The sequence below is a fragment of the Pseudophryne corroboree genome (assembly GCF_028390025.1).
Source record: "Pseudophryne corroboree isolate aPseCor3 chromosome 3 unlocalized genomic scaffold, aPseCor3.hap2 SUPER_3_unloc_9, whole genome shotgun sequence".
Taxonomy (NCBI): Eukaryota; Metazoa; Chordata; class Amphibia; order Anura; family Myobatrachidae; genus Pseudophryne; species Pseudophryne corroboree.
In genome coordinates this window covers 1,691,665-1,719,063 of record NW_026967585.1, presented here as the reverse complement: position 1 = coordinate 1,719,063, position 27,399 = coordinate 1,691,665, and the positions used below count along the sequence as shown (strand labels likewise).

General features: G+C 46.3%; 1 protein-coding gene across 1 annotated transcript in view; it reads right to left on the bottom strand.

Annotated features, from left to right (window-relative positions):
* Nucleotides 1-27,399, bottom strand: part of LOC134984896 (zinc finger protein 569-like) — a 105,873-nt gene that overhangs the window by 44,114 nt on the left and 34,360 nt on the right. The window contains exons 2-4 of the mRNA XM_063950371.1: nucleotides 18,396-18,504; nucleotides 14,918-15,112; nucleotides 11,745-11,957 (exon numbers count right to left, since the gene is read on the bottom strand). Of these exons, the coding sequence (XP_063806441.1) occupies nucleotides 11,745-11,957; nucleotides 14,918-15,112; nucleotides 18,396-18,504 (517 nt within the window). The remainder of the gene's footprint in view (nucleotides 1-11,744; nucleotides 11,958-14,917; nucleotides 15,113-18,395; nucleotides 18,505-27,399) is intronic.

The following is a 27,399-nucleotide window of genomic DNA, read 5'->3' as shown; positions in this document are numbered from 1 at the left end:
GGAGGTGATGGAATCTGGGAGCGTCACAGTAACCTAACTTATATCTATAGTAATAATACAGAAACATGACTGGAGATGTGAGGGGATATAGAAGCGTCACTGGGATGTCACATATATCTATAGTGATGATACAGGGACATGACTGGGGAGGTGAGGGGATCTGTGAGCATCACTTTGACATAGCATATTTATAGTAATAACTCAGGGATGTGACGAGGTGAGGGGATCTGGCAGCATCACAGTGATGTCACTTTTATCTATAGTAATAATTCAGGGACATGACTGGGGAGGTGAGGGGTATCTGGGAGTCTCACAGTGACATCACTTATATCTAAAGTAATAATACAGGGACATGACTGGGGAGGTGATGGGATCTGGGAGCGTCACAGTGACATCACTAATATCTGTAGTCATAATAGAGTGACATGACTGGGGAGGTGAGGGAATCTGGGAGCGTCACAGTGACCTAACTTATATCTATAGTAATAATACAGGGACATTAATGGGGAGGTGAGGGAATATGGTAGCATAACTGTAACATCACTTATTTCTAGTAATAATACAGAGACATGACTGGGGAGGGTGAGGGGATCTGGGAGTGTCAGTGACATCACTTATATCTATTGTAATAATACGAGAACATGACTGGGGAGGTGAGGGGATCTGGGAGAGGCGCAATGATGTCACATATCTATAGTAATAATACAAGGACATGACTGGGGAGGTGAGGGGATCTGGGAGCATCACAATGACCTCACTTATATCTGTAGCAATAATACAGAGACATGACTGGGTGGGGGTGAGGGGATCTGGGAGCGTCACAGTGACATCACTTATATCAATAGTAATAATACAGGGACATGACTTGGGAGGTGAGGGGATCTGGGAGCGTCACAGTGACATCACATATCTATAGTAATAATACAGGGATATGACTGGGGCGTGAGGGAATCTGGGAGTGTCACAGTGACATCACTTATATCAATAGTAATAATACAGGGACATGACTTGGGAGGTGAGGGGATCTGGGAGCGTCACAGTGACATCACATATCTATAGAAATAATACAGGGACATGACTGGGGAGGTGAAGGGATTTTAGAGCTTCATAGTGACGTCACTCACATCTGTAAAAATAATACAGTGACATGACTGGGGAGGTGAGATGATTCAGAAGCGTCACTGTGAAGTCACTTATATCTATAGTAATAATAAAGTGACATGACTGGGGAGGTGAGGGGGGATCTGGAAGTGTATATATTGATATTTGATGTCTCCTCCATTACTCAGGATTACACAGTAGTGAAGAAGACATCCAATGAGTGTGAGATACTCAACAGCCATCCCCGTGTGTCAGGAGGAATGAGTAGAACCCAGAGCCCCATCCCAGTGCCTCCACCTCTCTCACTAATACATGAGAGACACAGTGACCAGAAGATCCTGGAACTCACCAACAAGATCATTCAGCTGCTGACTGGAGAGGTGACTGCTCTGAATGGGGCATTATACAGTAACACCAGGGGATGTGTCTGGGTGATGACTGGAGAGGTGACTGCTGGGAATGGGACATTATACAGTAACACCAGGAGACGTGTCTGGGTGATGACTGGAGAGATGATTGCTGGGAATGGGACATTATACAGTAACACCAGGGGACGTGTCTGGGTGATGACTGGAGAGGTGACTGCTGGGAATGGGACATTATACAGTAACACCAGGGGATGTCTCTTGTGATGACTGGAGAGGTGACTGCCGGGAATGGGACATTATACAGTAACACCGGGGTATGTGTCTGGGTGATGACTGGAGAGGTGACTACCGGGAATGGGACATTATACAGTAACACCGGGGTATGTGTCTCGGTGATGACTGGAGAGGTGAATGCTGGGAATGTGGCATTATAAAGTAACACCAGGAGACGTGTCTGGGTGATGACTGGAGAGGTGACTGCTGGGAATGGGACATTATACAGTAACACCAGGTGAGGTGTATGGGTGATGACTGGAGAGGTGACTGCTGGGAATGGGACATTATACAGTAACACCAGGGGATGTGTCTGGGCGATGACTGGAGAGTTGACTGCTGGGATGGGACATTATACAGTAACACCAGGGGATGTGTTTGGGTGATGACTGGAGAGGTGACTGCTGGGAATGGGACGTTATACAGTAACACCAGGAAATGTATCTGGGTGATGACTGAAGTGGTGACTGCTGGAAATAGGGCATTATACAGTAACACCAGGGGATGTGTCTGGGTGATGACTGGAGAGGTGGCTGCTGGGAATGGGGCATTATACAGTAACACCAGAGGAAGTGTCTGGGTGGTGACTGGAGAGATGACTGCTGGGAATGGGGCATTATACAGTAACACCAGGGGACGTGTCTGGGTGATGACTGGAGAGGTGACTGCTGGGAATGGGACATTATACAGTAACGCCAGTGGATATGTCTGGGTGATGACTGCATCACTCTGTGTCAGGTTCCTATACGGTGTCATGATGTCACTGTCTATGTCTCCATGCAGGAGGTCGAGTGTATAGAGGAACACAGGGGTCTGTACAAGGACGTGATGATGGAGAGTCACCGGCCCCTTATATCACTGGGTAAGAGGAGATTGTTATGTATTTTACAGGGGAGAGCAGGTATGGGGCCCCCCTATATACACTCATCATCTGATAATCACATATATACACTGTACTAAGTCACTATGTATCTCCTACAGATAGACCCAGTAACAGAGATATCTCAGAGAGATGTCCCCGTCCTCTGTATTCCCAGGACTGTACAGAGGAGTATCACAGGATCCCACAGGAGGATCAGGTAGGTGGGCTATAGGGTCTCCCCAATAAACCAAAGTGACTATCACTATATGTTGTGTAGAGGAGCTGTGTGTCATTATATTTGTCTTGTTTACATAGGGTGAAGCCAAATTAAATAATATTAAAATCAAAGATACAGAGGGAGTAGAAGAGACGTATGTGACTGATATAAAGGCAGAAGATATAGAGGGAGAAGAAGAGACGTATGTGACTGATATAAAGGCAGAAGATACAGAGGGAGAAGAAGAGACATATGTGACTGATATAAAGGCAGAAAGTATAGAGGGAGAAGAAGAGACGTATGTGACTGATATGAAGGCAGAAGATATAGATGGAGAAGAAGAGACGTATGTGACTGATATAAAGGCAGAAGATATAGAGGGAGAAGAAGAGACGTATGTGACTGATATAAAGGCAGAAGATATAGAGGGAGAAGAAGAGACGTATGTGACTGATATAAAGGCAGAAGATATAGAGGGAGAAGAAGAGACATATGTGACTGATATAAAGGCAGAAGATATAGAGGGAGAAGAAGAGACATATGTGACTGATATAAAGGCAGAAAGTATAGAGGGAGAAGAAGAGACGTATGTGACTGATATAAAGGCAGAAGATATAGAGGAAGAAGTAGAGATGTATGTGACTGATATAAAGGCAGAAGATATAGAGGAAGAAGAAGAGACGTATGTGACTGATATAAAGGCAGAAGATATAGAGGGAGAAGAAGTGACGTATGTGACTGATATAGAGACAGAAGATACAGAGGGAGAAGAAGAGACGTATGTGACTGATATAAAGGCAGAAGATATAGAGGGAGAAGAAGTGACGTATGTGACTGATATAAAGGCAGAAGATATAGAGGGAGAAGAAGAGACGTATGTGACTGATATAAAGGCAGAAGATCTAGAGGGAGAAGAAGAGACGTATGTGACTGATATAAAGGCAGAAGATATAGAGGGAGAAGAAGAGACGTATGTGACTGATATAAAGGCAGAAGATATAGAGGGAGAAGAAGAGACGTATGTGAGGGGTGATCAGCAGTGTAAGGAGGAGGAGATCCCTACAGATATCAGCACAGGTGAGTAATAAACACTTATTACAGAAAAGAGTCCCATATTCTCCTTCCTCAGTCACTACAGCAATCTCTTATCCTACACCCTCCTCTGTCAGTACAAACTAATGGGGAATTTGTTTTTTCCCAGTGTGGAGTCTGGAGCCTCTATTATACTCCTGCTCTCACCCTCACATCATGTCACTGTGTGTTACCAGCCCAGAGATCTGACCAGTCTCCTCCCCACACTCTCTGGTATATCTCGTACATCAGGAGCCATCAGCCTCTATTATACTCCTGTTCTCTCCCTCACATCATGTCACTGTGTTACCAGCCCAGATATCTGATCAGTCTCCTCCCCACACTCTATGGTGTATCTTATACATCAGGAGCCATCAGCCCCTATTATACTAATGCTCTCCCCCTCACATCATATCACTGTATGTTACCATCCCAGAGATCTGACCAGTCTCCTCCCCACACTCTCTGGTATATCTCGTACATCAGGAGCCATCAGCCTCTATTATACTCCTGTTCTCTCCCTCACATCATGTCACTGTGTTACCAGCCCAGATATCTGATCAGTCTCCACCCCACACTCTATGGTGTATCTTATACATCAGGAGCCATCAGCCCCTATTATACTCCTGCTCTCCCCCTCACATCATATCACTGTATGTTACCAGCCCAGAGATCTGACCAGTCTCCTCCCCACACTCTCTGGTGTAACTCATACATCAGGAGGCATCAGCCCCTATTATACTTCTGCTCTCCCTCTCACATCATGTCACTGTGTGTTACCAGCCCAGAGATCTGACCAGTCTCCTCCCCACACTCTCTGGTGTATCTCTTACATCAGGAGCCATCAGCCCCTATTATACTCCTGCTCTCCCCCTCGCATCATGTCACTGTGTGTTACCAGCCCAGAGATCTGACCAGTCTCCTCCCCACACTCTCTGGTGTATCTCATACATCAGGAGCCAGCAGCACATGTTAATCCCATGGTCTTGTTATCATGTCACTGAGGTCAGGTAAGATTTGTTTTCTGAAATTAACATGGTGTTGAGTCTCAGCGATAAGAAGGCAAGCTGAGAAATGAGCTCTCTGCCCTAGAACGCCAGTCTCCTTTTTCGAGTAGGCCGTGACATTGGTCTTCAGCACACGGATGAGTAATGCATAATAGGAGGTCACTGGATTCAGTGGAATATGCTTTAATTAAGAATTGGAACCTCTTAATAGTTCTTATTTTCTAAAGCAGAGTAATGTGAAGTCTATGTGACAGGATGGTCTTCATTCCTTAATATAGGTACTCCATTCCTAGTATGTCTGCAAGTAGAGACCTCATAGATAGAAAGTTCATCCTTCATGAGTAAACAGATTGATTATGGGGAGTGATATTCTGTACAGATGTCCTGGAGAAGGTATCCAGACAATCCCTGTTATACAGAGTGGAGATCATGTAGAGAGGGATAGACACCTTGATAGAAGAATGGTCTGGTTATGGCCCTTGGCTAGAGGATCGGTCCGGTTACGCCCCTTGGCTAGAGGATCGGTCTGGTTACGCCCCTTGGCTAGAGGATCGGTCCGGTTTTGCCCCTGGGCTAGAGGATCGTTCCGGTTTTGCCCCTGGCTAGAGGAACAGTCCGGTTTTGCCCCTGGCTAGAAGAACGGTCCGGTCAGGCCCCTGGGCAGCAGGTGATCACTAAAAAAGCCTAGTTATTCTCCCATTTATAGCGGATCTTTTTTCTGGAGAAAAATGAAATGATACTAAAATTCTCAGGTGAAAATGACTTTGTATTCTCATTATCTATAACGTAGGTTAGTAAGACAGTACAACAGGAGACTACATAGAAAGCCCTTTCGAATGTGTTCTTCTAGCACCACACAACTGCACAGTACGCAGACATTTGGCCGCTTTATCAAAAATCAGTGAGAAATGGATAAAGTATTGAATTCCATCAGTATTCAAAGGGAAAAGTCTTTATACAGGACTCCATCAATCCTAGATTAGAGTTAAAGTATATGCACGGTTGTCGACTGAATAAGTCTTCTCTACATCCTAAAGATCAGAAAGGCTGAGGCTTTTACTATAGAATATTCTTCTTCAAAAAAATACTCTTTCTCTAGCATCCATAAGAGATAATGGGGAAATAGTATGATGGGGTATAGATGGGGTCCAAAGGAGCCGGTGCACTTTACATTTCTTCAAGTGGGTGTGCTGGCTCCTCCCCTCTATGCCCCCTCATACAGGCAGTATAGGTAAAACAGTGCCCGAAGGAGAATGGACATACTTGATAGAAGGAACATAACAATGAGTGGTGAGATTCACACACCAGCACACCTTCAACATAAAATGACCGGCAATGGCTGGAAACAAAAACATATCAAAGCTATGGTTAATGTTTGAGATCATTTTCTATATGCGAGGTGCCTCCGCTCTTCTTCAGTATTGAGCCAGAGCAGCTTTTGTGGCTATAAATATATGTCCTATAATATATTTGTTTGATTGAGTTTTGATGTATCACGTTGAACATGAGAAAGGTGCAGACTATTTCATTGCCTCCTAGCCTCAAGCAAAGCTGAATAAATAACAGTATCTTTAGGACGTTTCTTATGGTTTAGCCTCTAATTCCACAACCACTTGAACCTCCTGATCAGTTTGTCTAATCCGTGCCACCGCATGTATAGCAGCATCTTTGATAAATACCTCAAGGGTACACCAATGGTTCTTAATGGAAGTATCTTCAGGAGCGTTCACCTCTAAGAGAAAGTGACTCTTGCAAAATTCTGGTGCCTTCAGCATCCAATAATATGTAATCCTACAATCTCTAAATGAGGAGTGGCTGGAAAAGGCGATCAGAACCATATCAGGGGGGGGTGTGATCAGACCATGTGTTTATCAGTAGTGGAGGATTTATCATGATGAGGACAGGAGCAAGAGTACAATCTCCAATAAGGAGAAGTGCAATTTCTTGTAGCTTTTGAAAAAAATATTTAAGAAATTGGGGCTGTCTTGCATTAGGGGCATAGAGAGAAGTGAGGGGGACATATTTATAATGAATTTCCCAACTAGAATCCAATATCTACCATTGCAATCCACCCACTTGCTTTCCAGGTGAAAGGGGCAGGATCTATTAGAAAGGATGGCCACACCACAGGAGATAGAGCATGCTGGGTAGTTATTGGTAAACTGAGGGGGAGAGTGCAATGGAACATGTGATTCCTGAATGGCTACCACCGCCGTCTTCTGGTCAGTGAAATATTTTATTGCAAGGCGTCTCTTACGGGGAGAATTAAGACCTTTTACATTAAGACTTAAATACTTCACCGTGATAGAGAGAGATCAGATCATGGTATGAAACATCTAGGATCATCTGTGTAAAGTCCAATAGAGTCTGTATGGCGTGTGCATACTTCAAACTATCAAATCGCAGAAAAAATTAAATAGGGAACAAAAATGGGAGACAAATAGAAATAGCGTCCATAATGGAGCTAGAGATTCCGTCACTAGGGAACCGTGACAGAAAGGTAGAAAAAGGTGGCAGTCGGGCCTAAAAGGGAAATCCACCAACTACTCCAAGTAGCCATACGAGAGTGCAAAATCTAGTCATCATAGTAACAATTATACAAAGAAATATCAAATCTCAATGTAACCAAAGGAGGTAAAGACCAAGAAGTTCTACCAACACAGTTATAAGGGCAAAAGGATGTTAAAGACAAATCAGTCATGCTTTGCCTGAACACCCAAACATTCTAGAAAGGTATTATGAAACGTAACATTGGAAAGAATATCAGACCATATACCATATAGCAATTTAATAGGACAGGAAATAAAGATTAAAAAGATAAGTTTTATACCCATAACAAGAGCAAATAAATCTGGGCCAAAAATAGATCCATGCCCAGTAACTTGGTCCCAGTTGGCACATGTTACAGTAGGAAACAAACTCTGAGTGTCTGTAACAGTCTTACTCCTTTAGCATATTACTTTGAGATGGAAGACAACTCCTCCGGGATTGGTTTAAGTAAAGTGTCATGAAGGACTGTCAACAGAAATATCCCACTCAGAATAGCAGGGCTATCCTCGGGTGATGGTATCACTGTGAAGGTGCCGTTTCGCATTACAATAAGCTTAGTAGGAAATCGCCATTTGTATTGCACATTTCCTTTGGTGGAATAGATGCCTTTTGGCCAGCGTCACAGGAGAAGTATCTGGAACTATCTGCAGATTATCCAGGCACTCAGCTGTGGATGAGGAAGACAAAGCAGCTTGTAGAATGCATTCTTTAATCTGAAAAAAGTGGACCCTGAGCAGAGTGTCCCTCGGTACTTGGAAAGGGGCCTGTTTGGACTTTGGGAGTCTATGGATCCTATCAATAAGAAGGTCAGCGGCAGAAGCCTTCTGTGGAAGTTTCTGAAAAGAGAACCGTGGCATAATCATAAAGCTCAGCATTTGTAGCAGAATCCGGAACGCCCATTATTCTGATATTATTTCTCCGAGACCTGTCTTCTAAATCAATGACTTTATCATGAATAGAGACCAGGGGGTATATTTACTAAGATCCCGATTTTGACCGAGATGCCGTTTTTTCTTCAAAGTGTCATCTCGGTAATTTACTAAACTCAAATCACGGCAGTGATGTGGGCATTCGTATTTTTTTAGAAGTTCAAGTTTAAAAATACGAATGAATACACCATCGGTCAAAACGCGGCTGTTTAGATATGAATCTCGGTAATTTACTAACCATTCGTATTTTGAATGTCTACCGTGAAAATGCATTTGCGGCCGTGAAAAAATACAAATCGTAAAAAAGTCCTAAAAAAAACAGACCTGCTTTTGAGAAGCGTGTTTACATGTGTAGTCAATTATCCATTAGTCACACCTTAATGTTTGGCCCTATAAAAGGGTCCCAGGCACATTTTGAATTTCTCTCACTCTGAAATGGCGGCTGTTGTGTGTGCTACTGATTTTCTGGTTGCTTGAGAGTGCTCCATGACTCTTCAATAAATCAGGGCCAGGTAAGTGAACATGGTCAGCAGGTTGAACAGGTGCCGCGGAGGCTGCGCCAGCCACGTTTTTTTAGGGGTCGTTTAAACTTAAACGCATTGTCTGATGATAGGGTCATACAGATGTTTTGCCTAAATAGAAACAACATTTTCCGTCTGTATGACCTTGTCAAACTGGGACTAGACCCTGAGACAGCACGCTCACGCTCTGTCTCAGGCCTGCACAAACTCCTGGCTGTGTTGCACTTTATGGCTACTGGGAGCTTCCAGGCTGTGACAGGCGACGTCATTGGTATCTCCCAGCCCACCTTTTCAAAATATTTGAATCAGGTGAGTTGAAAAATACATACCCGTCTAAGTGTTGCTTCTGTAAGGTCTTAGAACACAGTATTGTATTGAATACATAACATGACACTCACCTTAGATTTATTAATGTCCACTCAGGTTTTGGATGTCTTGGATCCACATATAAATGCCTCTATCTGCCTCCCTACCCAGGAGTCGCAGTGGCGTGCTGTCAGGGTAGCTTTCTATGAGCTTGCTCGCATGCCCAATGTGCTGGGGGCCATAGATTGCACACACGTTGAGCTGAGACCACCTAGGGGCCGACAATATATATATATATATATATATATATATATATATACCAATCGACATCTGGCCCAATCCACTAATGTCCAGGTGGTTTGTGATGCAAATCTTAAAATTATGAGTGTGGTTGCAGGTTACCCTGGCGGCTGCCATGACTCCTTCATCCTCAGTCAGTCATCTCTCTTCGATAAATTTGAGGACGGACAAATGCCTGATGGCTGGCTGCTGGGTATGTTCCAAGTGTGTTGTGTGTATGTGTATTAACTACAAACACCATTTTTGTTTAGGGTAATTATTCTTCATACACATGTACTAATGTTGCCTATATCTGTATTTCAGGTGATGGTGGTTATGGCTGCTACTCTTGGCTACTTACTCCATTGTCCCAACCTGATTCTCCTGCTGAACACAGTTACAATCATGCACATAAGTCTACGCGGAATGTGATAGAAAGATGTTTTGGGGTGCTGAAATCTAGGTTTCGGTGTCTGGATAAATCTGCTGGGCTTTTGTTGTATAGTCCCTCAAAGGTGACTAAGATTGTGTTCTGCTGCTGTTTTCTCCATAATCTGTGCTTGAAACAACATCTGCCACATGATGATGAAGAAAACAGTCAGCAAGCAGAGGAGTTAGAAACATCTGGTGACAGTGTGAGTACAGATGTAGGGAGGCAGGTAAGGCAAGAAGTGATTCAGCGGTATTTTACCGGTAAGTATTATTTTTATGTAATTCACCTTGACTAACCACTTTGCTTAAATGTTTTGTAAGTGTGAATGTGTGTTTTGTTTGTTAGTGTTTGTTCTTTATACTGGTCTATACATTTTTGTTTATGTTTTTTAAAAATACATTGACACTCATTACCCCATTAAACCATACACACATAGCGTGTTTTACAATGTTTGACACGGACACAGGAAATTTTGTGAAGACAATAGTAAAATTTTTATTGTGTTACACAAATGTCATGTCTCAATCATTTTTTTCTTTTGTGTGCTGGGTGCCGAGGTTTGAGCAGGGTCGCTGGGCCGTGTTCTGGATGATCGTCGAACAGGGGAGGTAACTGGGGTTTGGCTAGGGGTAGTGGTTCCGGAGCTGGAGCTCACTTGTTGTGCTGCCATCAGAGTGATGCTTTGGCTCAAGTTATGTATACTGGCATTCAGCTGATTATTACTGGCAGTGTGGCTGGCCACAATCCTAGACAAAGTCTCATTCACCACCTGATTGTGCTGTATGACTTGGATTAGGGCTTGTTGCTGCCGCTGTTGCTCATCGAAGATGCGCGTCAAATTTGCCAGCATTTGTGTGTTGTCCGCCCTGATTTGCTCCATTGATGTAGCAATTCTGCCTACCTGAACAATCAGTCTGCTCGAGTTCCGACTAATGCGCGGAAGATGATGGGGCAGACTGGCAAGGTGTTGTGTGTGTGTGTTCAGGCAGGCAGTGTTTTGTGTCTGTTGTGTTGCCCAACTGGTCCAAAAGTCTGTGGACATTTGTTGCTGGGGTGGAGTTGGGATCAATTGTGGACTTACGGAGGCTTGGGGTATATCCTGCGGCTGGGTTGGCTGGGTTGGAACAACGGGCGTAAGGTGCAGTGTATAGGTTGCCTGTTGGTCTGGTTGCTGCTGGTCATCGTCGCCCATGAAGGTTGGTTCTGTATGGGGTGGCCAACAGGCACTGTTTAGTTATAATTAAATATCTTTGCTTGCCCTAAACATTCCATACTTAATAATACTCATGACAATTTGATATTTGAGGTGTGTTTATAAAAACTAGGAATCTTTCCTTTACAAACACATATGTGCCATCACAGGCGTGCGCAGAGACTGACTGGCGGGTTCCGCACCGAACTTCCCCCCCTCCACAGCATTATAGTGTTCTCTCACCTCCCCTGTCCAGGATATAGACTGCTCACCTGGATGGTCCAGAGGAGCGGATCAGGTAAGCAGTCTACATCCAGGACAGGGGAGGTGTGTGAACACTATAATGCTGTGGAGGGGGGGGGGGGGGTTGGATAAGTCCGGTGAGAAACCCTCTATTCATTTTCTGTGCACGTGTGTGGGATCAATTTAGTAAGATGGGTGTTCAATTTAAAATGTGATGTTGGCCATAGCAACCAATAAGACTTTATTTCACTTTTATTTTGCACCTTCAATAAGTTAATACCTGGAATCTGATTGGTTGCTACGGGAAACATGTCATCTCACATAGAACTCACATCATAGTAAATGTACTGTGTCTAAATGTTTGAATGTGTTTATTTTAAGTTTTTACTCACCAGACAGCTGAGGTGATCGTGGCTCATCACTTTGGGGACTTGCCAAAATTGCCTGTGGTGGCTGGGGCAAGACTGCGGAGATGCGCCGCCTGGGTGGTGAAGATGGAGGCGCAGATTCAGACTCCACACGACGTGTCTTACTGGGCCTCCTCTGTAAATTCTCAGAGCCCTGTGATGGGCGCCTTAGAGGAGGGCGGCTTGCAGAAGAAGAACCTATGTGAAAATATAAACATTAATATTTTGTACTTCTATGTGTTTGCAGAGTATGTGACTACAGTGAATTCTTACCTGCAATCCCAGCATCCTCTGCAGTTGGCTGTGGCCTGTCTGTGGCGCTTGTCTGGCGTACTGTTGAAAAATGTAACAAAACATTATGACCATACTTTGAATACTCATTGTTATCTGAAAAACCTTTTTGTGATGTAAACATCTTGTACCTAATGTTAAGTAAACTATTTTCTGTTTAAGCTATTCTGGATTACTTAATTGGGTGTGTATTCTTAAATGAAGATGGTGTTGCACTAAATAATCCTGAAACATTGGTTAATTGTGCACAATATATTGCAGATTTTTTTACTATTAAACTTGACACAAACAACATAAAATACATATAATATATGCTAAAAATAACTAACACAAAAAAAAAATTTCAAATGCAATTAGAAAAAACAGTTATGGACAAGCAATATCTCTGATTACGTATTCTAACTACACATACCAGCATGCACTGCAACAGATTTAACATTCACTAATATAAAAACTCAGCCAATGCATGATGGGACTTGTAGTTTGGAAACACATTTAGAGCTACAGGGTGCACAGGCCTGCACGACATTACCAACACAATGTTTGCATATTTAAAAACACAGTAACAATTAGCAGCATTAACATAAAAAAAAACAAAAAAAAACATTTTTTTAAACAACTCACCATCCTGCCTTGGACGGTCCGAATCCCGGACATGAGTCGCAGACACCACTTCTGCAGGAATAAGTGACCGCACAGGCTCCTCCCAATCACGATAGGTTGCCCGGAATGGGTGTCCACCCCCGGTTTGGCGGGCTGATGTTACCTCCTTGGCCATCTTGGCCTTGACACGGCGCTTTATGTCATAAAATCTTTTTCTACACGTGTCCTCAGTCCGCCTCACCACACCCTCACTATTGACTGCCATGATAACTTTTCCCCACAGGACAGACTTCCTACGTGAGGACACCTTGGCAGCATCCTGCCCAAACAATTGGCGATGATGCCTCATCAGCTCCCGCACCAAAGCCATGTTTTCAGCATAGCTGAACTTCACATTGCGCCCAGTCTTGGTAGTGGTGCGTGGCTGCGGAGCCACAACACCATCACTATCACTGGAAAACGCACCAACAGGCACCACCTCCTCCTCCTCCTCACTAACCTCCTCCCTCTCACTAACCCCCTCCACCTCACTCACCTCCTCCCTCTCACTCACCTCCTCCACCTCACTCACCTCCTCCCTCTCACTTCCCTCCTCCACCACACTGACCTCTGACTGAGACATAATCAGAACAAACTACACAAAATACAGAGAAAATAAAACAGAAAACACACTCCTCCACTACCACTACACACCACACAGCCAACACACACACACTCACTCACAAACAATGACAATAGACTAGAAAAAAAAAACAAGGACAAAAAAGTAGACAAACTTTGAATAAACTACACAACAAGTATGACAAGACTACTTACACACACAGTACAGCACTCAACAATCGCAAAACTCCGCTCCAAATCCACCAAAAACTCCACCAAACTCACCAACTCCTAAAACGCCTTCCTCTCTCCTCTCCACTAGCTAAACCCACGAGGTGCGGACGGTTCGGGGCGTTTTTATAGTAATGTGCACAGACACTCCTCACAAATACAACCAATCACGGACGAGTGACAAAAACGAAACTTAGGGAAAAAACGTGGCCGTAACAGACATGTGGCGCAGTCGTAACAAAACACTAATAACACGGCCGCAAAACCACAAAATCGGCCGCATTATACACCAAAAAAACACGAATGACATTGACATCGGACAACACTAAAAATACAAATACGACAGCTTAGTAAATTAGTCGTAATCAATTCAAATAGTTGCAAAATTACACTTTCGATGTCATTCGTGTTTATTCTCACTCAAAATCGGGAAGAATACGAATCTTAGTAAATATACCCCCAGGTCTTCCTGAAGGGTGTCATGTGCTGAAATCAGATCTTTGTGAGACCTAACAATCTCTTTCATCTTAGTCTGTACGTGTGCCAATCTCACTGATATCAGATCTCGAAGCTTGAATATTAGAGCTAAGTTCTGAGGTTAGTTCAGTCCTTAAATGTAGATAACATAGAATGTATGGAGCGTAGAGTAGCAGGATTATCTAGAGCAGGCATGTCCAAACTGTGGCCCTCCAGCTGTTGTGAAACTACATATCCCAGCATGCCTTGACACAGTTCTGCTGTCAGAGAATGCCAAAACTGTGTCAGGGCATGCTGGGATGTGTAGTTTCTCAACAGCTGGAGGGCCGCAGTTTGGACATGCCTGATCTAGAGTGTCTTAAGATGGCTGCAGCCATTACAGCTGGGCTGTGCATCTGACAAGAAGAAGCAGGTGATGTAGCAGTCTCAGAATGCCCACCTGAATTTGAGGTACCAAAGAGATGGACAGGTGGGGCCGATTTGGTACCTTTTATCCATGCTTGGAGGCATGGTAAGCCGGCTACAAAGAGACTGACCTCTCAGAGATAGGAAAATTCAAACAATCTGTAAATAAAAGGAGCAGTAGTACGCTGTCAGGAGGTTACATCAAGATGACTCCGTTCAAAATTACATTCTTAGTCGTGGTGATGGGGGTATCCGAGCCAAAATTTCAAGTAAACATGTAATTCAAGAAAAAGGTAAATGAACAAATGCGCTGCTGGGTATCATGCAGCCACACACTCAAAAAGAACCTTCACAAAAATTCCAAGAGGATAGAGATTATATAAGAGAATTGAGGAGTGGCGCAAATACCAATGGGTCTTACATGAAATGTCCTTATCAATTCCAAGTGTAGTGAGTTCTGTGTTGTAGGGGTCTCGTTGTACATGCAACCTTTTATCCTGTAGTTGATCTCCTTAACTTGTTTGACCATTTATAAGCCTGGAGCAGCTGACTGTACAGAGGGGTCTTGTCGTGAACTGGGTCCAAGCTGAGTAAGCCGCTGTTATTGAGTGGGTGGTTCACGGATGGTTTCCCAACTAAGTTGCTGAGACGTTCCAGTTCACTTGGCAGAGAATATTCATAGACCAGGCAAGAACTGGGAGTACGCTGGAGGAGAGGAGGGTGGGGGGAAGGTCTGATTATTCTGTCTGCAAACAGAAGAACATGGAAAGCTGAACTTCACAACAGCTACTTATGAAAACCAAATCGATCTCTTCTTTATTGGAATGTTACAAGAGAAAAATGGACAAGTTGCAGACAGAATAATCAGACCTTCCCCCCACCCTCCTCTCCTCCAGCGTACTCCCCATATATTGTTTTACATTGGTGCTGACATAGGACTTGGTGAGTGACTATATCTCCATTTATACTTCATGGTTAGTTACCAGTACAAGAGAGAGATATATCTAAGTCTTATTATAATATTACATTTGTTATTGTGAGTGTTCTCAGGAGGGTGGACACAATGATAGTCTGAGACACAATATTATAAAGCCTTCATTAAAAGTTATGTTTTATTATACACACACATTTATAATTAAGTGTCCGAGAGAGTCATCTTCTATTGTTTACAAGATTAATATTGTTACAGAAAATGTCACATTTCCATAATGTATTTTATTTCCAGCAGATGGACACACAAGCAGGAATATCTCAGAAGGACATCTAATGTTATCCCCGGATTGTGACATAAAAGATAATGACAGTAAACCGGATTCTCCAGGAGATAACCCCATTACCCCAATTATACATCCAGCTCTATCAGCTGATCCCCCTGATCCTGGGAAATGTTCTCCTGATCACTCTGATATTGGTGCATCTGTTACAGCTCTGAGAGTAGATACAGTGTTTCCCTGTTCTATAGATGCCAAATGTTTTACACAGAACACAAAGCCTATTAACCCACACACAGGTAAGGCAGGGGAGAGGCCATTTCCATGTTCTGAGTGTGGGAAATATTTTGCACAGAAATCACAACTTGCTACACATCAGCGAAGTCACACAGGTGAGAGGCCATTTCCATGTTCTGAGTGTGGGAAATGTTTTGCACACAAAGCACATCTTGTTAGACATCAGAGAAGTCACACAGGTGAGAAGCCATTTTCTTGCTCTGAGTGCGGGAAATGTTTTATCCGGAAATCACATCTTGTTACACATCAGCGAAGTCACACAGGTGAGAAGCCATTTCCATGTTCTGAGTGTGGGAAATGTTTTGCAGACAAGTCAGATCTTTTTAGACATAACAGAAGTCACACAGGTGAGAAGCCATTTTCTTGCTCTGAGTGTGGGAAATATTTTGCACAGAAATCACAACTTGAGAGACATCAGCGAAGTCACACAGGTGAGAGGCCATTTCCATGTTCTGAGTGTGGGAAATGTTTTGCACAGAAATCACATCTTGTTGCACATCAGCAAACTCACACAGCTGAGAATCCATTTCTTTGCTCTGAGTGCGGAAAAAGTTTTACCTGGAAATCACAACTTGTTACACATCAGCGAAGTCACACAGGTGAGAAGCCATTTCCATGTTCTGAGTGTGGAAAATGTTTTGCACACAAGTCAGATCGTGTTAGACATAATAGAGGTCACACAGGTGAGAAGCCATTTTCTTGCTCTAAGTGCGGAAAATGTTTTACCCGGAAATCACAACTTGTTAGACATCAGCAAAGTCATACAGGTGAGATGCCATTTCCATGTTCTGAGTGTGGGAAATATTTTGCACACAAATCAGATCTTGTTATACATCACAGAAGTCACACAGGTGAGAAGCCATTTTTTTGCTCTGAGTGTGGGAAATATTTTGCACAGAAATCACAACTTGTTACACATCAGCGAAGTCAGATAGGTGAGAAGTCATTTCCATGTTCTGAGAAATAAATCAGCTCTTGTTGGACGCAGTAGACATCATTCAGGTGAGGAACCATTTTAATCTTCTGGAGGATACTACTTGTCATGTGATGTTCTTCAAGGTTCTTATCCTATCTCCTGTGGTTTTGCTATATACATGCTACTGCAGGGTGAAATAATCAGCTGTCATGCCCTCATCTACCACTGCTATGCAGATGATCTGTCTGAGAACCCAGTACCCGTCCTAAATAATTGTATAGCTGAGCTCCAGGTATGGGTGATGCCAGTTGGCTGTGACTCAGTCCTGGTGAAACAGGTCTATCATAAGATAGAAGCTCACCAACAAAGGGCAGGGCTACAGCTCAGCTCTACCTACCAACCAGACTTACACTTGGGGGTTCAGGGTTACATAATGCTGATCATGGGCGGACTCTTTGTGTCCTGGATGGTGGAGTGACAGTTAGACATCACGTATCAGCCACAATCAGATCCTCATCTGAGGAACATAGCCAGACTCCAGCACTTTATTCCCTCAGAATATCTACCTACAGTCATACATGTACTTGTATCATCACGCATAGACTATTGCAATGTCCTCTACTTGGGTCTCCCAGCAAAAGAATTGCACCGGTTGTAGCTTGTACAGAATGCAGCAGCCAGGCTGTTACCTAACCAGCCCGTTCCTGCCACATAACACCCATTCTCTGCTCCCTTCACCGGCTGCCTGTAAGATGGTGACTATTACATAATCTTACTGACTCTCCCAGCCCTAAATGACCAGGGTCCATGGTACCGGAAGCAGCTTCTGCCTCCTTACTGCCCGGTTACTTCTGTCTACAGATGAAGGGCTGTTACCAGCACTACCAAGAATCCCCAAGCAGTTCTGAGATGTCAGAGGGAGACAGGGTGGTGGCAGTAGTGCTGTAATGGGGGCTGCCGGAGGCACTGTCTCTGGGTAATATTGTCCCCAAGCAGTGCTGAGGTAGAAGTGGGGGGACACAGGGTGGTGAGCAGTAAGGGAGACGGTGCAGTAGTGGGGGGAGACATGGCGATTGGCAGTAGTGGGGGAAAGAGGTTTTGGGGAGATAGGGCTGGTGGCGGTAGTGGGAGTCAGGGTGGAAGGCCGCAGTGCAGTACCAGGGGCTACTGGAGGCAGTAAAGAGGTGTATGGGTCCCGCACAGAATCAGTTGATAATTAGACTTGATGATGATTATGCTTCCTTATTTCTAATGAATCCCTTGTATGTGTTACTGTTATTTGCTGTGTCAGCCTTTATGTGTGTTCTGTGTAATAATCCTGAAAGTAGTGCTGCTACCGATCTCATATCATTTGTAGTAACTTGGAAAAGATGAGATATGAGGTGCACTTTGGAAGATTATAGGGGGTTAATCAGAGATGAACGCAGATGTGACATCACGCAGCCCCCGGAAAATGGTCCTGGCCCACCCGCATTCACCCCTCAGGTATGCGGCCACAATGTATGTCCGCACGGCCGCTGCGCATGTGCATTTTGCTAACACCAGCAAACTGCTGTGGGCCGCTATTGCGGCTGTGTCTGAATGATATGTATCTGTTTTACTTACCTGCAATACTAACACGTAACTTGAATTGTTTCTGTGCTTTAAAGGATATTTTGTCCATGTTGTGCAGAGTAATGTAACTTTTAAGTTGAAAATATAGATAGCCAAAAATCTATGTATTAAAGATATGAAATTAAGTCATTTAAAAAAAGATTTCCGTTGAGTCTCTTTATGTGTCTGTGTATTATCTTTAAATAAGCTGAAGGCTGCATAAGCCTGAGGCAATATAAGAGCTCAACTTTTTGTGATTGGTTGTTTAATGACTAAGCAGTTGCTAGGCAGATCAGTTTTTTCCTGTGGTTTTCCCTATTGGATTAGAAGGTTGTCCATCAAGCTTAATAGGTTGGGCTTAGGATATTATATAGGGGAGAGCATTTGCCTCAGACTTCCTCTTGCCATTCATTGTATGGCCCAGGAAGGATAAGTATATTAGCACAGTACTTTAGTTTTTGTTGTTTCCCTTTCCATATTTGTTTATTTCCCTTTGTTGTTCTGCACAACCCCTCCCCCCCCCCCTCTGCTGTGGTTATCATTGCTGCCTTGTTCATATTGTATACATTGCTGCTCCCCCCCCTCCTAATATGCCGCGTCCACACCGGTCTGCTCCCCCCCCCCCCGCCGCCTTGTGGAAGCTGTAGGCACCTCCCGCTCCCGTTCCCATAGTGCTGCCCCCCGGGGGTTGCCTGCAGCGACGGCGGGCCTGCGGCGGGGTCGGGCCGCGACGGCCCGCTACCCTGCCAGCGTGAGGCAGACGGCCAGCGGCCGCTCTGCACGTGTCGTCGGGCCGCGCGGCCGGGCCGCGGTCGCCGGCGGCTTCAACGGCTGATGCTCCGCCCCGCGCGCTGGGCAGTGCCGGGTCTCCCCTGCCTTCCCCGTCAGCGGCTCTGTGCGGCTGCTCGGGCGCCCACATGGTGCCGCGGGCGGCCGCAGCGGGGCTGCAGGTGGTGAGGGGGGGGGGCGGTGAGTCTGGGGCAGCAGGGTGAGGTGCCCGCTGTCCCCAGGTCAGTTAGTGCAATACACACACCCCTCCCTGCGATGGGGCCTATGGCACCCAGATACAGAATTGGGGATGGGGGGCTGGTGTTCCTGGGCGTGGGACGTGGCTGTAGCTGCCGCAGCGCCCGCCCCTACTGCAGTTACATGGCAGGGGTTCCCGGATGGGAATCCCGCATCGGGGGCCCTTTGGCTAGGCCCCGGGTCGCCCATTGCGCGACCACCCGTGGCGGCATCCCCGTACGTCGGGCTTCAGTCGCTTCCCCCCATCCTGGCGGGGGCATTGCAGTTGGTGGCGACACAGTCGTCCGTCGCAGCGTCTTACCATTTACCCGGCCCTGCTCTCTCGTTTGAAGCACAGCAAGGCTTCGCTGGGGGCCAGTTCTTCCCCGGGGGCCTTCCGTGTCCTCTTGCGCTGGCGTTCCCTGCAGCTACCAGTGCGCCCTCCATGGGCCTAACGGTGGCGTCTGGTCCACAATTTTCCCCGTACGTAGCCGGCTCGGGCGCCGGCGTCCAGACCACATGGTCGGTAGGCGGCCCCCGGGTTACGGTGCCCCTCCCTGCCTTTGCGGGCTCGCATCCCGTCCCGTCCCTAGCCGGAGCAAATCTGTGGGCGCATATTTTGCCACCCCCCCCCCCCGGCACCCCCACGTTTCCCCCCGGTTTCTTCCGGACGTTCGGGGGAGAGCGGTTATACGCCGCATACGTCATGGCGGCCTTCTTACTCCATGAGGGTTGCTACGGGGGTCGGGACTGCTTTCCCCCAGTCCGTTGCGTACCCCTCAGTCGGGGGTCCTCCCCTGCAGCTTCCCGCCGGCCCTCCACCGCGGAGCGACTGGGCTGGGCCTCCTCCCCCGCATGTTCACCCCATTGCTACTGATGCGCTGGTTTCCCCCGCTCTTGTTGTCCCCTCTGTTTCTCCCTCACAGGTACTGGCTGGCTGGGGCTGCGTCACGTAGGGGGCGAAGGTCGCCGGCGGCCGCGACATCGACGGGGGAGGTTCGGCCACCAACAGAGTCGGGAGCAACAGACGACGCTGTTCCGGGTCCTTCTAACACCGGTGAGCAAGCCCTTCCTTTACACAGTTCAACCAGTAGTTCATCATCATCTACCAGTGTTTCGGCAGGTTCTCCGCGGCGCCCGCGTAAGTTAGCTAGACTTATCGCGCGGCGCATGGCGAAGGAACCGCAGAAAGTGGCAACGCCATCGGCGGTGGTTCCGCTTGACCCCCCCCCCCCGTTATACGGAGATGGTGCATTGCGCCAACACGGCAGTTACACGGGGGATACGTAAGCGAATGCGAGAGAAAATCTGGAAGGGGAGGTACGTGGACATCTTCACCCTTACGGATGACATGCGGCAGGGTTTTGACGCAGCCAAGAAACCGGGTGGCATTGGGGAATATGCGTTCCGCAATTTTCACCAGTGGTTGCGAGGGTTTTAGGTTTTTACCGCTTGCTACACGGAATTGCGACCCGCGGAGTATTCCAACTTAGTTAAGTATTTGTTTTTAGTCTATGACATGTACTTAAAATCCAAGGGTTCCGCTTGGCGGGATTACGATGAGAAGTTCCGTTGCAATCAGGATAGCAACCCCACCCTGCCCGCAGGTTTTAAGGATGTCGAGGTGTGGTTGGAGGTCACGCAGCAGGTTAAGCCCACCCCGGACGTCACGGTCAAGAAGCCCGGAGCGGCCGGGGCTTCTGGTTCCCGCTTGATAGGGAAAGGGAAGTGTTTTGCCTACAACGAGGGCAAATGTGCCAAGGGGGCGAATTGTCGTTTTCGCCACTCGTGTAAGTTGTGCGGGGCCAGTCACCTGGCCAAGGATTGCACCTCGGCGGCGAGCGGTAAGCCCTCCGCTCCTGCCGAGGCCGGGGGAGTTGGCAAGTAAGGCCTTTTTTCTGATTCGAGTTCCCGAGTTGCGGTGCTGGCTGAGCTTATACCCCAACAGGTCGGCAGCGTCATTCCTTTTGGAGGGTTTTCGGCATGGTTTTCGTTTGCCCATTTCGGATTTGGTGCGCGTAGTGGGGCGCCAGAATTTGAGATCGGCTCGGGAGTTCCCGCAGAAGTTCCAGCGGAAGGTGGACGGGGAGATCGGGCTGGGACGCATGTCGGGTCCCTACGCCTTTCCCCCGCTGCCCTCCTTGTGCATTTCCCCAGTGGGGGTGGTGCCCAAGAAGGCCACGGGCAAGTTCCGCCTGATACAGCACTTGTCGCACCCTCCGGGTTTTTCGGTTAATGACGCTATTCCGCAGGCAGAGTGCAGGGTGCATTATCAGTTTTTTGAGGACGCTCTGCGTTTGGTGCGAGATTGTGGGCCGGGGGGCCTGTTTGCAAAATTGGACGTGGAGTCGGCCTTCCGTCTACTTCCACTTCACCCGGATTCCCTGCGGTTTCTGGGTTTCAAACTAGGGGGCGAGTTTTACGTGGATCGGTGTCTCCCCATGGGTTGTTCGGTCTCCTGCGCCTACTTTGAGAGTTTTAGCACATTTTTGCACTGGTGTGTCCAGTCCGCCTCCGGCCAACGCGGGGTGGCTCACTACCTGGATGACTTTCTCTTTGTGGGTCCCGGGGGCAGTTCAGTCTGTGGGGAGATTCTGTCGGTGGCTAGATCATTGTTCGACAGCTTAGGGGTGCCTGTCGCGCAGGATAAGTGTGAGGGCCCTTGCACTTGCCTTAGCTATCTAGGTATTGAAATAGACACAGTGGGGGGTTGCTGTCGCCTACCCGAGGATAAAGTGCGTAAGCTTTTGGGTTTAATTACTGACTGTTTGGACAAACGCAGGGTTCGGCTGAAGCAGGTGCAGTCTTTGCTGGGTTCTTTCAACTTTGCGTGCTGGATTATCCCCATGGGTAGGATTTTCTGTCGCAAACTGGAACGGGCCACGGCGGGGACGGTCCGGCAGCACCACACCGTGTACCTTTCCCGTGAGATCAGGGATGATTTGCGGATTTGGGTATCTTTCCTGGTGTCCTTCAACAGGGAGGTTTTGTGGCCTGCGCCTTGTTGTTCCAGCAAGCAGCTACAATTGTTCACGGATGCCTCGGGCAGTCAAGGTTTTGGGGCGTTTTTTGCTGGGGCATGGTGCGCTGCTGCTTGGCCGGCCTCTTGGGTAACGCGGGGGTTTACCAAGAACCTCCTGTTGCTGGAATTGTTCCCAATCATAGTGGCTCTTGAAATATGGGCCTGCCAGTTCGCGAATAAGGACTTCTCGTTTCGTTGCGACAACTTGGGGGTGATACATGCGATTAATAATCAGCGTTCCTCATCTCCGCAGGCTCTGAGGCTGCTACGGCATCTAGTTTTAGTTTGCTTGCGGCGCAATATTAATTTCAGGGCCCGTCACGTTCCCGGAATCGACAATGGAATTGTAGATGCATAGTCTCGGTTCCAATTTGACAAATTCCGGGCGCTGGTTCCGGGAGCAGCGGCAGACGGTTTACAGTGCCCGCCTTATGTCTGGCAGATTGTCGAATCGGGTTAGCTGCGCTAGCCAGGTGTGCTCTGGCTCCCTCCACTCTCAGAGCGTATGATGCAGCCTGGCGTGATTGGTCGGTCTTTCAGCGTAGGTACAGGGTAGCAGGTGAGTCCTCGGCTGACGCACTGATGACCTTTGTTTGGGAACATTACCAAAACGGTAGATCAAAAGCGGCCATGGCGTCTGCCCTTGCGGGCATTTCTTTTCACTCGCGGCTCCACGGGATGACGGACCCCACGGGGTCTTTTGTCCTTTCCAGAGCGCTGTAGGGTTGGGCTAGGTTGCGTCCGGCGCCCGCGGACTCCCTTAGACCCGTGACGTTGCAGCTTCTAACAGTTACTGCGTGCGTTGCCTCAAATTGCGACCTCGGAATTTGAGGTGGCGTTGTTTTGTTGCATGTATGCCCTGGCCTTTTTTGTGGCTTTCCGAGTGAGCGAGTTGGTGGCATGCAGCAAGGCGTCTCGGGAGTCGGGTCTGCTTTACGAAAATGTGCGCTTGCAGGATGGCCTGTTGCTCTGTAGGATTGTGCAGTCCAAGACAGATCAAACAGGTCGGGGTCGCTGGGTGTCCTTGGAGGCACAGGAGGAAACGGAGGTTTGCCCGCTGCGGTTGACGCAGGAGTATATGCGCTTGAGGCCGCCGGGGGGCTACCAGTTGCTGATACACGCGCAGGTTGACCCGCTGACAAAGTTTCAATTTGCTGCTGTGTTTAAAAAATGTTTGGCGGCGTTGGGCTTGCAGGGGGCGGACTTCGGTACCCATTCCTTTCGGATTGGGGCGGCTACCCAAGCAGCGGTTGCGGGTTCATCCCCTGTGGCTATTCGGGAGCTGGGCCATTGGAAGTCCGCCTCCTATAGGTCTTATGTCCGTTTGGATAAATTGTAGGTGCGCCTGTTGCGCTAACCCAAAAACGTGTTTACTCGTCGGTTTTTGAACGCTTACCGTTCAGGAATCGAGGGTGTGAAGTGAATTTTTAAAATTTTTCCTCCGAGGGGGCCTAATTTCAATTGGCTGTTCTATCAAGGTCCACGGGAGGTTTTTTGATTTTTCTCCTTCACTTGGGTTTTTGTTACATTATACATTCTGTATGTATTGTGTTCACAATTCTGATGTTAGGATATTTTCTTTTTCAGCTATCATCAATTTTGGGGAACATGTATGGCTGGTTGGCCATTCCTATATTTTTTGGGCAGCAAGGCATCCCGGGGCACTTATGGCAGCGGATGTTTTTGGGTCTAGGGAATTTCGATGGTTAGGTGTCAGAGGTATGTTGTGGGGTGACTTGTTGCGGCTCCTTTTTTCCCGTGAGCGCCACTGGGGTCGCCCTAGTTGTATTGTCCTTCATTTAGGTGGTAATGATCTAGGTCGAGTTAAGGGCATAGATGTGGTTTTGTCCGTTAAGGCGGATTTGGTGGCTATTCGTTGTCACTGGCCAGGAGTGCGCATTGTTTGGTCGGAGATAGTGCCACGTTTTCATTGGCGCTGTGCGGTGCGTTTCTCGGCGCTGGAGAAGGCCCGCAAGAAGGTGAATTCGGCAGTGTCTCTCTTTGTCAGGGCCATAGGTGGAGTAGCTGTCAGGCATCCTTTACTTGTGCTGCGTAATAGGCAGTTCTACAAGGAGGATGGGGTTCATCTTTCTCCGGAAGGAGTGCAGATCTTCCTGGAGGATATTTTTGGTCCTTTTCGGTAGGTATATTTAGTTTGTTCTAGTTGGTTTTTGGTTGCTGGTTGCGGATGGCGGTTGTAAACCTTTGTGGCGGGAAGTCGCTACCAACCAGCTGTCACACAGGCATAAGTGGTCATTGTGGGGCTCCCTCTTTAGAAGGACGGCAGGTGTGTCCTTCTCTTGCGGTTGGACATTTAGACGTTCCCCTGCGGGAACCGAACGTTTGCCAGAGAAAAGAGGGGTGAGGCCAGCACAATGCGGTTTATGCGGGAAGGAGGCGGGGTCTGAGTACTCCCCTCCTTGGTTTGGTGGTTTTTCATCTAGGTGACTGGTGCTGGTGTCGGGTAGCGACTTTCTGTTTGCCATCCTCCAAGCTAAATTGAAATCTATAATCTAAATTAATTCTAATTCGATCACAATTATAGTTTAAAGAGTTGGTCAGCGATCAATAAACATCGTCTGACCTTTAACTCCAGCTACCGTGTCCGTGTCTTTATTTCAGTGTGTTGTGTCGTGTTAATTTTAGTGATAAGCTAGCTTAAGAAAAGGTTTATGTAATCACAATAAAGTTATGGGCGCCTTATTATTAGATAATTGTCGCTATTGTAACAGAAACAATTTCCTGTTAGTGTGTCACTTGTATTGTTACTTTTGTGTCCACATTATATCAATATTGCGTGTATAAATCTCTCGTCTGGTGTGTAAAGGTGGGTACACACGCTGCCATTGTGACTGTGCGATTTCCCTTGAACTGGCCGGAGCCCAGAACCACCAATAGTGACTGTATATACTTGTGATTTTGGCTATGTCCGATTTTGACAGCTCATTTAAATAGTGGGATGACATTACGGGGGTAGGGACTCTTTCTGTATGCGTTTTGAGTCTGTGGTGACTCTTTTTCAAGGCATGCCTTGAAAAAGTCACCGCAGACTCGAAACGCGTTGCCCAAAGAAGGTCTTTGCACAGGTGAGGTGGATGTGTGTCTCCCATGTAAGGTAAGACCTATTTTATTTCTATATATTTGGGATTTGGAGCTTCGTTACCAGACCTCAGCTCAACAAAATCATATATTCCTTGCTGGGATCTCACACAGCCCCCCCTTTCCCCTAAGGCTTGTGTGTTTATTTTTTTAACTATTTTAAACCATTTGTGAAATAATTTGTACCTTTATTGCATCACTGTACAAGTCTATTTGGCGCAGAGACCTTTATACATGGAGTTATGCTGTATTCATTGTGAGTAATGGTACGCTTGAGATGTACCTTATGATAACGATACCTTGATGTGTGTTATACTGTTCCTCACTATGTAAGTGAGGTATGCTGTTCCCAAGATTACCTCCATATCTTATTTGTGGGGTTAAGATATAAAGAAACCATTATAAGGGTTATAGCACATTATATTGTGTAAGTGAGGTACGCCACCTCTGATCTACTAAAAAAAGATCATTCACTTTCATAAGGAGTACCGCATTATAATCTCATGTATGGAATAATCTTGAACATAGATACATCCACATATTTCATTGGAAGTTTCTACACATAATTTCCTTACCATTATGTCTTCTATGTACCTGTGGGTCCACTGTGACAGCACAGAAAGAGGATATCTATTGGATCAAGGAATTCCAGTTATCATAATTAATTTAGGATTAGTATTAAATATCATTTTCCGTATCATTTACCACACTTCCATTTATATAGGCACAGTAGCGCCATCCTATTCACATTCCCTGTTTCTATTTTTCTAATTTGGACTTGTTGGGATAAGTCCTTTTTGTGAAATTAAGAGGCAGCCACTGTACCAAGCGAAACACCCGGAAGACTCCCACCTACATTTTACAACAAGAAGAAGAGAATTGTTTGGGCCAAGAAACACAAGGAATGGACATTAGATAAGTGGAAAACTGTACTTTGGTCTGAGTCCAAATTTGAGATTTTAGATTCCAACCACTGTAACTTTGTGAGACGCAGAGAAGGTGAGTGGATGAATTCCGCTAGAGATGAGTGGGTTCAGTTTTACTCGGTTCTCAAAACCCCATCTTATTGGGTCACGGACATCACGTGTTTGGGATAGCCAATAAGAAAAATCTGAATAAAACCGAACTGGCATTAATTCTGGTGCTAAATCCGAACCCGCTCATCTCTAGTTTCTGCATGTGTGGTTCCCACTGTGAAGCATGGAGGAGGAGGTGTGATGGTGTGGGGTGCTTTGCTGGTGACACTGTTGGTGATTTATTCAAAATTCAAGGCACACTTGACCAGCATGGCTACCACAGTATTCTGCAGCGTCATGCCATCCCATCTGGTTTGCGCTTACTGGGACCATCATTTGTTTTTCAATAAGACAATGACCCCAAACATGCCTCCAGGCAATGTAAGGGCTACTTGACCAAGACGGAAAGACCTGACCTCCACAATTACCTGATCTAAACCCAATTGGGATGAGTTGGACCGCAGAGTGAAGGAAAAGCAGCCAATAAATGCTCAGCACCCACGGCGAACTCCTTCAAGACTGTTGGAAAACCATTCCAGGAGACTACCTCATGAAGCTGATTGAGAGAATGCCAAGAGTGTACAAAGCTGTCATCAAAGCAAAGGGGGGCTACTTTGAGGAATCTAAAATATAAAACAGATTTTGTTGTACAGTAACACTTTTGTTTACAACATAATTCCATATGTGTTCTTTCATAGTTGTGATGTCTTCAGTATTAATCTACAATATAGAAAATACTTAAAATAAATAAAAACCATTGAATAAGAAGATGTGTCCAAACTTTTGACAGGTACTGTACATACACTACCACTGTCTACAGGCAAAACAACACACACATAATTATGGCTGCAAATATTACTATACATTTAACTGC